Source organism: Balaenoptera borealis, assembly GCF_965194805.1.
Source record: "Balaenoptera borealis genome assembly, chromosome: 1".
NCBI classification, from domain to species: Eukaryota; Metazoa; Chordata; class Mammalia; order Artiodactyla; family Balaenopteridae; genus Balaenoptera; species Balaenoptera borealis.
The window spans coordinates 120,640,823-120,656,502 of NC_138860.1; the positions used below are offsets into that span (position 1 = coordinate 120,640,823).

The following is a 15,680-nucleotide window of genomic DNA, read 5'->3' on the forward strand; positions in this document are numbered from 1 at the left end:
GGTTCTTTGAGAAGATAAACAAACTTGATAAACTATTAACCAGACTCGTCAAGAAAAAAAGGGAGAAGACTCAAATCAGTAGAATTAGAAATAAAAAAGGAGAAGTAACAACTGACACTGCAGAAATACAAACGATCATGAGAGATTACTGCAAGCAACACTATGCCAATAAAATGGACAACCTGGAAGAAATGGACAAATTCTTAGAAAAGCACAACCTTCCAAGACTGAACCAGGAAGAAATAGAAAATATAAACAGACCAATTGCAAGCACTGAAATTGAGACTGTGATTAAAAATCTTCCAACAAACAGAAGCCCAGGACCAGATGGCTTCACAGGTGAATTCTGTCAAACTTTTAGAGAAGAGCTAACACCTATCCTTCTCAAACTCTTCCAAAATATAGCAATGGAAACACTCCCAAACTCATTCCATGAGGCCACCATCACCCTGATGCCAAAACCAGACAAAGATGTTACAAAGAAAGAAAACTATAGGCCAATATCACTGATGAACATAGATGCAAAGATCCTCAACAAAATGCTAGCAAACAGAATCCAACAGCACATTGAAAGGATCATACACCATGATCAAGTGGGGTTTATCCCAGGAATGCAAGGATTCTTCAATATACACAAATCAATCAATGTGATAAACCATATTAAGTAATTGAAGGATAAAAACCATATGATCATCTCAATAGATGCAGAAAAAGCCTTTGACAAAATTCAACACCCATTTATGATAGAAACCCTCCAGAAAGTAGGCATAGAGGGAATTTGCCTCAACATAATAAAGGCCATATATGACAAACCCACAGCCAACTTCGTTCTCAATGGTGAAAAACTGAAACCATTTCCTCTAAGATCAGGAACAAGACAAGGTTGCCCACTCTCACCACTATTATTCAACATAGTTTTGGAAGTTTTAGCCACGGCAATCAGAGAAGAAAAAGAAATAAAAGGAATCCAAATCAGAAAACAAGAAGTAAAGCTGTCACTGTTTGCAGATGACATGATACTATACATAGAGAATCCTAAAGACGCTACCAGAAAACTACTAGAGCTAATCAATGAATTTGGTAAAGTAGCAGGATACAAAATTAATGCACAGAAATCTCTTGCATTCCTATACACTAATGATGAAAAATCTGCAAGAGAAATTAAGGAAACACTCCCATTTACCACTGCAACAAAGAGAATAAAATACCTAGGAATAAACCTACCGAAGGACATAAAAGACCTGTATGCAGAAAACTATAAGACACTGATGAAAGAAATTAAAGATCATACAGATGGAGAGATATACCATGATGCTTTGATTTTTAACCCAGTGAGACTCACTTCAGATGTTAGACTTCCAGAACTGTAAGATAATAAATTTGTGTTGTTTTAAACCACTAATTTTGTGGTAATTTGTTACAGTAGCCATAGAAAACTGACATATTAAGGTAATCATTTGCTGTGAGCATTACTACCCCCTCAATAATGACAATGAACCAACTGGGGTTCCCCCTCACTAGACCTTTATCCCCATTCCCACTTTCCTTTTGGCCATTTCATTAACATCACCATTAAGAGATGAGCGAAGATTCTAAAGTCAACCACTCTTGTGTGTTCAATTTTATGTTGTATTTTCAAAAGGATAGCTTGATGCCAAGGGTAAGTCTGACCAGGTGTTAGTCGTGGTTTCAGTTACCCGTGCTTTCCCCCACTCTCATTAGCTACTGTTTCCTGTTTCCTGCTAATGTTCCAGGAAAGAATAGAAACAAGCAGGAGGTGCAGTGAGGTCTGTGACTACACTTTTTTTTTTTCCTTTTTGGCTTATGGTTAAGTATAAAGCATTTGAAGGGAGATGATGAATGCAAGCCGTTCACCATGGGAGTACACTCAGTGGGTGTACTAGTTTGCTAGGACTGCCATTACGAAGTACCACAGACTGGGTGGTTTAAACAACAGAAATTTATTATCTCACATTCCTGGAGGCTAGAAGTCCAAGATCAAGGTGTAAGCAGGGTTGGCTTCTTTTGAGGCCTTTGTCCTTGGCTTATAGATGGTCATCTTCCTCTTATGTTCTCACATGGTCTCCCCTCAGTTTGCGTGTTCTCTCTGTCCTAATCTCCTCTTATAAAGACACCAGTCTTATTGGATCATGGCCCAACATATGACCTAATTTTACCTTAATTATCTCTTTAAAGGCCCTACCTTCAAATACAATCATATTCTGAGATACTGGGGGTTAGGACTTCAACACAGGAATTTTGGTAGGGCAAAATTCAGCCCTTATCAGAGGGCATGAAGTCTATTAAATAAGGCATATAGAAAATGTTCAGGAAAGCTAAAATCTAAAGTATTTAACTTCACATCCAATATTTGTAAGAGAAAAGTTAAGTGAATTTCAAATGATGGTAGTTCTGGAGTGAAGATATGCCCAGATTTTTATAATTAGTTACATAAGGAAGTGAGGAAACCAGAATTTATATTAAGCCCTAACAATGATAAAATGAAGCAGTCATAAAAGTAGTATCATGTTATAAAATGCATCAATATTTATAAATGTAGTAACAAAGCAATAAAAATGGTAAGCTATTAAAATAATTAAATAAAAATGTATTTCTTGAGGTAAAGGACAACTATAGAAACACATATTAATCAACTTGGCTAAAACCGGAAGAGGTAATGGTGAAGCACAAAAGCACCTCTAAAGAAAAAAGTATAAATTCACAGTTCATTATTACAATAGTATGAGGGCTCTTGTAGTGTCAATCTTTTAAATATGAATATTTTCAACATTATTTTAAGAATAATTTAGACTAATAGCATGAGGAAAAAGAAGAAACACTTTTAGATACTATGGAATAAATCTAGTAGTTTCTCAGTAAACACACAGTTGGAATAGACTAGTGGACATTTGACCCTCTATTGCTCTGTTCTCACCCAAATACATAAAAACTAGGAATCCATAAGCATCTGTGGTATATGCAGAAAATAAATCAGGAAATAAGGGCACTAAATAGAATCCAAGACTCAATAAATTGTTTTATCCTTTCAAGATAGTTTAATTTTGCAGTTATTGATTAATTAAAAAACACAGTTGTTTTCAGCATTTCCTAGCTACAGTAGTGCATAGGAAATTCCATTCTAAACAAAGAAGTAATTAATGAAATAACAACACACCTTAACATTTTACATTGATAGGTTACAGTTTACAAGGTGCTTTCACATACATTATTTCATTTAATTCTTCAACAAGCAGAAAAAACAGTGGGAAAGAAAAATGATTTTTTTAGGCTTACAATGAGTATTTTCAGGCCAATGGGCAGTCACTACAAGAACATATCAGAACAAGACAGCAGTGCCCACAAGCCACAATATCTTTTTGGTAGGTTGACAGTTTGATATCAATTGGATATTTAGCATCAGTGAAGGAGGAAGGAATCAGAACAGACACGAGGTTCTCATGATATTCAAAGAATTGTAAGAACACTGTAGAGTAAGGAGAAGAAAGATGCCCTAAAATATAGCCTTACTGAGACTTGCTTCTAAGCATGTTATCCCTTCAAAACGTCAAATAAAAAGAAGAGTCTTGTCACAACATGTGAAAGTTAGAAGGGACCTTAGAAACTGCCTAATGGAACTCTTCCATTTCATAGATAAGAGAACTGAGGCCAAGGTCATTGCTGATAGTGATAGGCCAGGCTTGATACTCAGATGCCTTGACTTTCAGTCTAGGGCTCCTTCCTCGACAATGCCAACTCATTATTTCTTCTGTTTCAAATAACGTAATCTGATATTAAATACTGATTCATTCCACTTATTTATTAATCAAACTTTTATCTTATTTTTGGCTCAATTGTGGCTGAAACTGGGAGTTTTATATAATTCTAAGATATTCTAATTCAGTGTACTTGAGTGGTCAAAAATAGACTCCCTGGATATATTTGAAAGCTTGCTGGTGTCCTTTAAATGGAAAGTTAAAATGGAACGGCTAAATAGCCCTCAAAACCAATGTATGCCTAGGGTCATCGACCTAGGTAGATTCTATAGCAAATCTGCCAGGCAGTAGTAATTTCATAATTTTTTTTTTTTAGAATTCATAGAAATCTTTTAAATTACTGAAAACTAAAAATGTAATAATCAAAATGTCACCCCCAAGATTTACTAAAATTATTTTGTAATAATTTTACAATAATATACAACAAAGGTACCACAGCATTTATAGCATACATATAGAATACATGATCAGCATGTTCTTGGGTGTAAATGAAATACAAAAAAAGTAATTAAAATTTTTTAGATTTATTAACATGATATATTTTTGTTACATAAAACTTGCTACAGCAAAGTATTTCATATTTTTCTTGCACATTTTAAATATAGGTGGACCAACAAATCAGTATCAGCTTTTAAGTGACATGACCATGCAGAAACACTTGACAACCAAAAGATGTACAGACTGATACGGAGAATATCTCAGACAGATTTTTTTCAGTGTCTTCAAAGGTTTTACAAGGGTGTGGTACAGATGAAAAGAAGTAGAATCAGTGACCTACCTGCACCGATAATGAAGCAAATAGAGTGCTTATATACATTAAGATCAGTTTGATTAAACACAACTCATCTTATATGCATGTAAATTGATCATAAAAAATGAACACAGTTTATTTTCAACTATTTTGGTGTGTTGTTTTAAGATAGGTCACTGACACACAGAAATAAAACCAGACAGGAAATTTAAAAGCAAAGAAAAAACATATTTAAAAAACTGAGTTAAGTGGAGTCTCAACAAACAGTGAACAAAATGTGCAAAAGTGCTTGAAATTTCCACATGACAGCAATGTTAAGTCAATTGGCAAAAAAGTATATTAAAAAAACTAAACTCAAATACTAAAATTGTATCTGCATGATCATAATTCCGTTTACTGAAAGAAGAGGCAAGAAATTACAACATAGCTAAAAATACCACACCTCAAAATTAAAACACAATTGTGGTAGTTTTATAAATTTTGTCCCCTTTCCTCACTGCTGAGGCATAGGATGAAAGCCAAAGTTTCAACAGGGCCTCTACCTCAGGCTGACAAATACAGTACACCAGCATAATCACCTGGCAACAACTTTTGTTCTTACTGTCACAAAACAAAGCAAAGCAAAGCAAAATAAACAAAAAAACCTCGATATTTAAACAAAAGTGCCTCTATATTGTTTACAAGAATCAAGCCATTTGTTTGACTTAGCTAAGTATTTGTTCACATTAATGTTCTTTTTAGTTCATTTCTCTTCCTTTCAAAAGTTTACAGTGGGGACTATTTGAGAAACTTAAAAATGTGTCACTTTCATTAGTCATGTTCTATTAAAATACTGGCTAAAACCCTTATGGAAAGTTAAAGTTTAGAAATCTTAGAACTCTTCTCTGATACCTACATAAATGCTGGTATCAAGCGAGAGAACCTGGGCAATGATGATCCATGTCATTAGCTTTTCCTGCAAATGAGACACGCTCGTCATACTGCACAGGCTGGTCACTTATTTACTCAAGGGGAGGATGACAGAAAAGGCAGTGAAGTGAAATAGAGCTTCTGATCTGTAGGAATCCAAATTGCTGGGTCTAGCTACTCTGTATTAGTTCTAGGAAAGTTATTGTTTTATTTGTATAAATATCCTTGGTGTAAAGACATTCTATCTTCAAAAATTGTCCAGCGTTTTGGCAAAACCGAATATGAGCTACTCAAAGTAAAAATGGTTATTAGAAAGTATATCCTCAAGCAACTGACCAACAAAAATATTGGTAAGAACTACTAAAAGCAACATTTATCCTTCCCTTCCAATGTCACATAGCCATAACACTGCCCATTTGAAACACCAACAAAATAAAATGAAGCACAATTTGCAGAAAAATTAATGAAAATGAACGGGAAGAAATGGATTTAGGAGAAGAGGAGAAAGACGAACCAAAGAGAAGCAGGAAAGTGTCTAGTTCTGTGTTATGGCACAGACAATGCTTGCTTAGCGGTGCCTTGTTACATAGGTGGATGTAGAGTGCACAGACGGATGACGGCAATAAAGACCTCACTCAGTCGCTGGAATGAAGGAACTAGGTAACTGCTTCGACAAGGACGGTCTCAGCTCTACCTTATCTCTTAACAGAGTGCAAAGACTGAGTGTGAGCTCTGATGTCATCTTGTTGCTCATCTCTAAAATTCACAAAATTCTTTTCCACATTTTTCTGTTATAGAGACACGGATATCTTCTTCTTCATAGTCATCAAAATTGCTGGTATCTCCAGAGCCTCTGAACTTTGGTATGAATGGAGCTTCAACCTATAATTGAGACAGAGAGAGAAACAAGAGTGATATTGTGATTTATAATAAATATATATTTGGTCTTTGTGCCAGTTACTGGCACAAAGCTCCTAAAACCCTTGGATTTCCTGAGTTGAGAGTGGCAAAGGTGTCTTTTGTCATATTAATGAGGTGTCTTTGGGAAAGCCCCTAAGTAACCTAAGGATGGAGGCTGGTTCCCAGGGGACCCAACCCTGTGATTGGAAGGTTGGAACTTTCAGTCCCACTCCCTGACCTTCTGGGAGGGGAGAGGGACTGGAGACTGAGTTCAGTTACCAATGGACAATGAATGAATCAATCATGCCTGTGTAATGAGGCCTGCATAAAACCCCAAAAGGAAGGGGTTTGGGTTTCGAAGAGCTTCTGGGTTGGTGAACAAGTGGGGATTTGCGGAGAGTGGCATGCTTGGAGAGAGCAGGAAGCTCTGAGCCCCTTCTCACACACCTTGCTCTGTGCCTCTCTTCCATCTGGCTATTCCTGAGTTACACCCCTTTATAATAAGCTGGTCACCCAGTAAGTAGTTTCTCAGTTCTGTGAGCCACTCTAGAAAATTAATCAACCCCCAGGTGTTTGTGGGAATCTTGACCTATAGCCCGTTAGAAGCAAAAACTGGACTGGCAATTGGTATCTCCAAATAGATAGTGTCAGAAGTGTTAACTGCTTGGTGATATGGAAAAGGAGGAAAAACAAATGCCAGAGAATTTCCAAACAAACACTAAGAAAAATAAATTCCGACTATTACTACACAGTAGCAATCTTTAAATGCCTTTAAGTCCCTAAATGATCACAACATTAAAAGAAGAAGCAAACTATAGGTTTGCTATTGATCTCAATATTTTCATTCAAGGAATGGTACAGGCCAACAACAATGAGATTTCTAGGATAATTAACTGCTGGCATCAAAATGCTGGCACTTAAGGTTATAGAACTCCAGTTTTTCCTTTATCAGTTCCTTATTTCTGAAGTCCATTTTCTATCCCCTTTTCCTTAATTCCTTCCTCCTGAGGTTACAGATAATTCAGATTTATTTTTAATCATTTTTTTTTAATTCCCAAGACTATTTTGTTTAAAATATCTGGCTATCAAAAATTTCTGAGAAATTTGAAAAAAAAATCTCTTTTAGAATTACAAAATTGTTAAATTCTGAACATTTTTCTCTTTGGATCCTAAAAATAAAATGTCTTTCCATTACTTAAAATATGGTCTGTATAAAGATATTGTGGTGTATTGAATATGTTTGAGGAAAAGATTTGAGAAGCTGAAACAATAACACCACAATTTACACAGCATCTATAATGTTTACAAACAATTATACGCAGGCTGTTTCATTTCTTCCTCAGCGTAACACTGTGAGGGAGGCAGGGAAGGTAGCCTTATTCCCATTTTACAGATTATAAAACAGAAAGTTGACCAAATTCATGTGACTAATAAGTGGCTAAAGCAGGTTTCAAATTCATTAGGTCTCCACTTCCAGTCCAGAGCTGTTTCTAATATTTATACCAGTGGTTTCCAAAGTTTTTTGATTTATATGCCCTTTAGTAAAACATTTTTGAGTATATATCACCAATAAATGTATAGTTATTTATTTATAAATTATTTACACACATGGCTAAACTATTATAAGATACACACAAAGAAGACATCTAAAAAGAATAAGGTAAAAAATAAGTAGGAATGGGGAGTCTAATATCTTATTGTTTGCCAGATGGTTGCCTGTGTGCCCTGCATTGGGGCCTGCAGTTCTGCACTGCACAGAAGAATAGGCTAAGCAGACAGTTGCCTCATGTCTACTAGCAAGGCAGCAGTTTAGGATCACACCTACTGAGACAATCTCTAGAAAATGACTGTACAGTTTGAGCTGTCCAGGCCATTTTCTCCCATTTTTTGTCTTTCTGCCAGATGCCTTTGTCTATTTCGTTGTTCATGAGCACTTGGTCAGAGAATAAAAAAGGACTATGAAAACTATTCAAATTTACTATTATTTTTGTACTTCTCTACATACTTAGAATTGAGATGATAGTAAAACAAATGGCTATGTTAAAGTACTGAATTATTTCTGTTTGTAAATTATCCAGAGAGGCCCAAGTCCATTTTTGTTAATCATCAAGATTTGCTATTGATCAATTTGCCCAAAAAAATAACCTGTTTGTTATAGTGTGCTACTTCTTGGCAGATAAGCTGTTTACTACCTGAGATAAATCCAGCCCTTTGGAAAGCACATGAATGCTAAATGAGCAGTAGGAGTTCTACCCATTTGAAGAATAATTGTTTAAAATACATGATATGTAAAGATTAGTAAATGTTGGCTAAGTAACAGCAGAAATGTTTATTTCTAAATATAAATCTGAAAATATTCAAAATACATCATAAATCTTTAAGATACTGATACTAATAAAAAGTACAAACTTCAACAAAGTCTAATCAATTCATCTAAATATAGCATTAATTAACAATAATATAATAAAGACAATATAAATAGTGATAATTACAAAGGGATATAAATGATTTTATAGGAAAATATAAATTTCTATAATTGACTTTATAAGAGGCAAAAATTTGAAGAGGCCAATATCCACAGGAGAATTAATTTCTTAAAATTTCCAAGGTATAAATATAATTCCTATGTTCCTTAAATTTCCCAAAGAATAAGAAACATGGAAAATTTCCAGACTCATTTTATGAATCCATATAATCTCAACTCCAGAAAAACAAAAACTATAGATCAATAAAACTTATGACTATGGAAGTAAAAATCCTAAATAAAACTTTAGCAAATTGATTTTAGGCAGATATTAAAATAATAATACCCTAGGATTAAATGATGTTCACTTCAGGAATGTTAGGATATCTCACTGATGTAACTCCATATACTAATATGTCAAAGAAGATAAAATACAGTATACTAGCAATCAAGGATATTTCCTTAACCTGATCAAGAATACTTATCCTAGACAAATAGCTAATTTCATATTTGGTGGTAAAGCATAAAAGGCATTCCCATTCAAAAGAAGAACAAGATAAGACAGCTCAACAGGCCCACTGTTTTAAAATATTATTCTAGACATTCTAGCATATATAATAAAACAAAATGGAAATAAAAGATATAAATATTGAAAAAGAAGAGGCAAATGACCCCTCCGCCCACTGTGATTATCTGTCAATAAAATCCAAGGAAATCAGTAACAGAATTTATTTAGTAAGGTAGCCAATTGTAACAAACATAGAAATGTTTTCTCCCATGTGCTCTTGTAATGGGAGAGAAACACATTCACAGTAGCAACCAAAATATAAATTTAAGGAATAACTTTGAGAGAGAAATTGGACCTGTATGAGAGAAGGGGTTTCTAAAACTTTATCAAATGACAGAAAATATCTGAATAACTGCAGAAATATAACATGCTCATTAAAAAGAATCCTAAAGATTTTGGTTCTCTTCTAATTAATATACTGTAATCCCAATTAAGATCCCCCAATACAACATAAATATTTGGAAAGACCAATAAAACAGAGGAGTTATTGTTTAATGGGTACAGAGTTTCAGTTTTGCAAGAAGAAAAAGTTCTGGAGATGGATGGTGGTGATGGTGGCACAACAATATTAATGTACTTAATGCCACTGAACTGTACACTTACATATGGTTAAGATATTAAATTTTACGTTATGTGTACTTTACTACAATAAAACTGGAGAAAACGGAATTATGTATTTTTCATAAATATTTATAAGAATTCCACATATTAAATATATAAGTATTTTGAAAATTGAAATAAACATGATAAAGCTACATAAAATGGTGTGGTGGTGTGGGGTACAGTACAAGAAGAGACAAAAAGAGCTCATAAAAAATGAAGTTCAGAAACAGACTGAAGTATGTAATAATTTAGTATTAGGAAAGGTGGAGTTTCAAATAAGGAGTCAGATAATTATTATTCAACAAATGCTAAGAGGATAATTGGTTAATTATTAAACAACAATAACAAAAAGAAGTTAGATCAAAAAGCACTAAAAGAAAATGTAGATTAAATAAGTCACCCAAATAGAATCTTGTAGTAGGTAGTAATTGTGATGTAATGGTCTGAAGCTAAGGGGAAAATGCAGGGTGGGAAGAAGTAGATCTACTACTGAAGGTGGTCACTGAAGTCATGGGAATAGACCGTGGTGAGGAAAAGCACAGAAAAAAGGAATAAATATGCCAACCGTTAATAGAGGTGCTGTCTGGATGATGGGATTATGATGATTTCAAATCTATTTACTTAACAGATTACTTGATGATAACTATATGAAACATACCTCAACCAGAAAGAAAAATAGAGCCTGGACCAATCTATTTAATCTTTCTCTCCAAATTACTCTTCCTTTTGCATCCTCTACCTTAATACAAATTTTAAGGATGAGAAATCTGATGCTTTAAAGTGGTTCAGTAATTTGCTTGAGATCTCACTCCTAATGGTTGTCTGATCTGGGATTCAGATCAATGTCTACCTAACCCCAGAGTTCATGCTCACTCTTTTCTGCCTTCTGAGGCAGAGTCTTCCTACTCCAAAATTGGTCAAAGCATGAAAGTTAAGCACGTAATATGTAAAATCTATGAATATCTTATGAAACAATGTACTGTTCAGTGGTTTGGGGCTTTATTTTAATAACCATGTTAAAAGGTCTTTAAAGGGGTAATGTGATCTTGGAATTGGGAATCTGAAGAACTTGGAATCAAACATAGGCATTATTTAGCAGCTGTATGATTATGTTTAAAGCAGTTAGCTTTTCTGAGCCGATTCTCTTATCAGTAAGATGGGGAAAATGGTACCACCTATCCCATAGGATTACTTCAAAGATTAAAATGAGAAGTTACAGAGTTGCTTTCATTAATTTGAAAGTACTGCATTGGTGCTAGGAAATGTAGAAAAAACATGAAAATATAAAATATTTATTTATTAGATCTAAAATCTATTTTAACTTGCTTTGGACCTTGTTCTTGACTACATAACACAACCAGTTGAGATAATGATGCTAACAGCTATGTTTCATGAATTTAATGGTTAGAGAGTTTTTGAACCCCTTTGAGATGCAAAGGCTGTACTGCACTCACATTGTTTTGGTCTTGCTATATTTTCTATTTGCTGCATTCTAAAATTCTTTTAATGTTTTTAAAAAAATCTTTTATAAAAAATATAAATTAGAAAAACTGTGCTATTAATAATTTGAGCATTTACACTTTTTTCCTAAGGAAATTCACTCATGTGGATGCATGGCATTATTAAATATGGCAAATTTCTGAAACATTAGAAGTTTTTGTTTTATGAAAAAAAAGAAAAAATTAACATATTCAAGATGAAAACACTTTATTCATACAAACTACCTTTAACTGGGCATTTAAGAAGCAAAAGGAGAGAGAAAAGTAATTCAGCACCGCAAAATCTTTTCTTAAACGTCTCAATTTATTACAAAGGTAAAGTAATAATGACTGAAAAATATCTGATGAATCCAGCACTTAAACGTTATTATATCTGGCTGTATGCCAATTCTGGGTAAGAGAATATATTTGTTTACATATCGTCCTACTAATGTGGCTTCACATCAGTTTTGAAGTGCAAACCATTACGACATTGTCTAATATATAATTGCCATGGCATTATGAAAAGAGGCATGGGTAGGAAAAATTTAACCAGGAAAACATTTCAATTGGTGGTCGAAATAGAATATACACTTTCCCTCTACTACATATAATTTAAACAGCAACTTTTAAAAAGCTTTTAAATTAAAGAAAGAAAAGCCTCACCTTCCTCTGGTAAATAGCAATCCAATCAGTTGTGGCAAACCACTTGTGAGTTTTTATATCACTCACACCATTCTTTAGATTTCCAAACCGCTTCGTCAGGTCCACCTGCAGCAGGTTCCTTAGAAGGTCCTTGAGATCTGAACTGAAGTGAGAAGGGAATCGAACCTGCAAAACAAACCATGTGGTAAAACACACATTCCAAAATTTTTTTTGAGGTGATAGATCATTATATAAACAAAAATATGTAGTGATGACCTTCAGATACTTTTAACTACACACTTCAGTCTCCATAGTAGTCTTTAAAAAAGAGAATTGAGTCAATAAATTAAAACTGTTCTCTTAGGGCCTTGTTTTGGTCATGGACTCTCTTTAAGAACATGGACCCCTCTCCAGAAAAATGTGCATAACTACAGAACTTTTCCAGCAATGTCAGAAGGTTTACCTATCTTCAAGAGAGACCCCTTGGATCCCACATGATAAATCTTGTGTCTTAGCAACATACAAATTTAAACTTGAAATTTAAATAGAAAAAACACCATATGAAAGATATCAGTATGCACATTTTTGAAAGAGATGATCAAAAAGGAAGTCTAAAAATGATTATAAAAATCCACACTGCCTTTCATAGCATAGGAAACTACTCTTCTTTTACTTATGAGTGACTTTTAAAAATAATTCTGCTATTATGCAATAGTGCAAAAAATGATTTAGATTGGTTTAAAAGCATTTTCCACTTTCTAAACTGTGAAGACTTTACAATTAGTTGACTGGCCCCCAGCCTTAAAAACAAACAAAAAAACCCCAAATAACTGAAGATGTTATATATCAAGTAATCGATAAAATAAAGTACCAGTCATTGGAGACCTAGGTCTACTTTTTTTTTTGTTTAAACACATTCTTCTCCTCTAACTCTCTACTCCAACCTAACTCCCAGTTCTCTCCCTATTATTAATATGGGTACTGAAAAATTAAATTAAAATGAGTACTACTAAAGGATGATATTAGAAGAAACAGCTGCATCTATGTCTCCTTACTCTTCCTTCATTACTACCACCTCTCCATTATCCTTTTCAACTGTGTTCAATCAGTTCCACTGCCCTCTTCCCCATCACACACACAGGTATGTATGTGCGTATATCTACATGTGTGTGAGCACGTGCACTTTCATTTTAATCCCATTTTCCTATCGTGCACTTGTAGGTCCCATTTCATGTTCCCAACTTCACTAAATACAAACATTATTCTCTGGATTATCATGGCCTTAACTTCAAACTGACCATAAATCTCTGAAGAAATGCTTTAAAGGGTTAACAGATCCATTTCTGAATTTGCATTCTTTCTTTTGTTCTCTACAAGTGCCACCTTATAACTTGCAATGTGCATCATTACATTACCTCAGGTGATCTTCACAATGCACTCATTCATTTAACTATGCTGTGGTATTTGTGCATGTCTGTCTCACCCAGACTGTGAGCTTCTGGAGGGAAGGTACTATGCTATTTTTGTGTTTCTATTCCCAGGATTTATTAGATCACTTCAAATAATATACTTCATCCATTCCACAATTACCTATTGAGTACCTACTATGTACCAGGCACTGTTCTAGGTGCTGAATATACAACAGTGAGCAAAAACAAAGTCTGATTTCTTGGTACTTACATCCTAGTTGGATATAACATACTTGGTGAATATGGTATTAACTCTGTTCTAAAGATGGAGAAACTAAGATTTCAGAGACATTATATACCTTACCCAATCATTACACTATAAAGTAGCAGAGCTGGGACGAGAAATCTCGTCTTACAATTCCCAGCCTCATGAATTTTGCTCTTTATTACACTGTCTTCAAACATATAGAACTTCTTAATTTACATTCTGACTTTAAAAAGTTCAACATACTTGACATACATTCTCATGTTCTCAAAGCAGAAGTTAAATCATTAGGATGCAAAGCTAGAAATCTATGGCAGTGCTAGATTCATAACCATAGTCTTCTGACTGCCACTCTCCTGCTATTCTGTGAATAAATATTTCTCAAAGTGTGGTCCTAGGGACCACTTTCATCTAAATCAACTGGGAAGTAGAGGATGATAATGCAGATTCCTGGGGCTTACTTCAGATGTTAATGGTATTGGGCCTGAAAATCTGAGCTTCTATCTCCAAGTAATTCATCTGTACATGAAAGCTTGAGAAGCACTATTTGCAACACTATTTACTATTTATGCAGAAGTTTTATTTTTTCTGCTAGTGACAGATCAAAAAACAATTTTAGTGTAAGTAATAAACTAAGTCACCATCATACCAGAGGAAAAGTAGTATTGTGTCAAGCAAACAAAGACTATTTGAAGGTTGAAGGTTTGGGGTCAACTCATATTAGCAACTAAAAAAACCTCATTTTTGCAAAGCCTATATTATTACAGATTATTAGATGTTTTATGTTCTAAAAAAAAAAAAAAAGACGTGAACTACCACCCTCTCTAGTTTTTGCTTTTGACACAATGGCTTATTAGAAGTTAGGCACTGTGCCAAACAGTTTATATGCACTGGCTCATAAAATCCAGAACATAACACTGAGGTAAATACGATTATTATCCCCACTTTATAGGTGATGCAATTAAGACCTACAGAGATTAAGTAATTTGCCCAGGATTGCAGAGATAATAAGTGGTAGAGCTATAATTGCAAACCAGGCACTCCAACTCCAGGATATACACTCTAGCTTCAGGTTGTTGTTAGGAACCTTATAAAAGACTGAAATTTTCATCTTAAAAATATTTGCTGCACATTTCCTCATTTATCCTACTTGGAATAAAAACTAGAGAATATTGGATATCCAAAGACACACTGTCCACTTGAAAAATACCACGATTATTTATACAATGGTTATATTCTAATTTTGTTTAGATTCCAAAGAAAAAACTTATTTGAAGTATACTTATCTTCATTTAGAATAGAGTTTGCATGAACTGTTCAATATAATGTGTCAGTTATTCTCCACTTCATGATGTTCAGAATGGTAGACAGTGATGTACTACATATAAACTATCTTCTGAATTCAGGTAATATGCAATGCAATGGATAAAGAATATATACACCTGAATAAAGTAGTTTTTTATGTGGAATGCAGTGATGGTCTTGAATTAGTTAATAAGCACATTTATTTGGTTAATCCCCAGAACAGTGATTCTCAAATGGGGAATGGTGGTAGAGGGTTGTGATGGTAGATATCAGAATCATTTGGGAATCTTTTCAAATTCTAGACATGTCCTCCTCACCTCCACATCACACCCTCTTCTTCCCCAGAGATTATGATAGGTAGCCCACACTCCCATAGTAAGCCATGTTAATGATGGGAATCTGTCATACCCTTAAAGTCTACTGGAGGGGAAATAATGAGAATCATTGTGAAAGTATTTTTTCCATGATTGTTCTGAAATGTAATCAGAAATGGAGTTTCTTTGTTGACTGAACTTCCCAAAGAGCCACGTTGATTCATCAACTGAAATTAGCAAAAACTAGAAAATAAATGAAATTATGTTTTAAATGCAAGACCTTTATTTATAGTATG

The 15,680-nt window shown here is 34.2% G+C and overlaps 1 protein-coding gene across 8 annotated transcripts in view; it reads right to left on the reverse strand.

Moving 5' to 3' along the window:
- Positions 1 to 3,033: 3,033 nt before the first annotated feature.
- The window catches only part of PRKACB (protein kinase cAMP-activated catalytic subunit beta), a 147,895-nt gene continuing 135,248 nt past the window's right edge, over positions 3,034 to 15,680 (reverse strand). For all 8 annotated transcript variants that reach the window (XM_082408590.1, XM_082408589.1, XM_082408592.1 and 5 more), the window contains 2 exons: positions 12,113 to 12,277; positions 3,034 to 6,315 (listed from right to left, as the gene is read on the reverse strand). In XM_082408590.1, the coding sequence (XP_082264716.1) occupies positions 6,190 to 6,315; positions 12,113 to 12,277 (291 nt within the window). In that variant the 3' untranslated portion in view covers positions 3,034 to 6,189. The remainder of the gene's footprint in view (positions 6,316 to 12,112; positions 12,278 to 15,680) is intronic.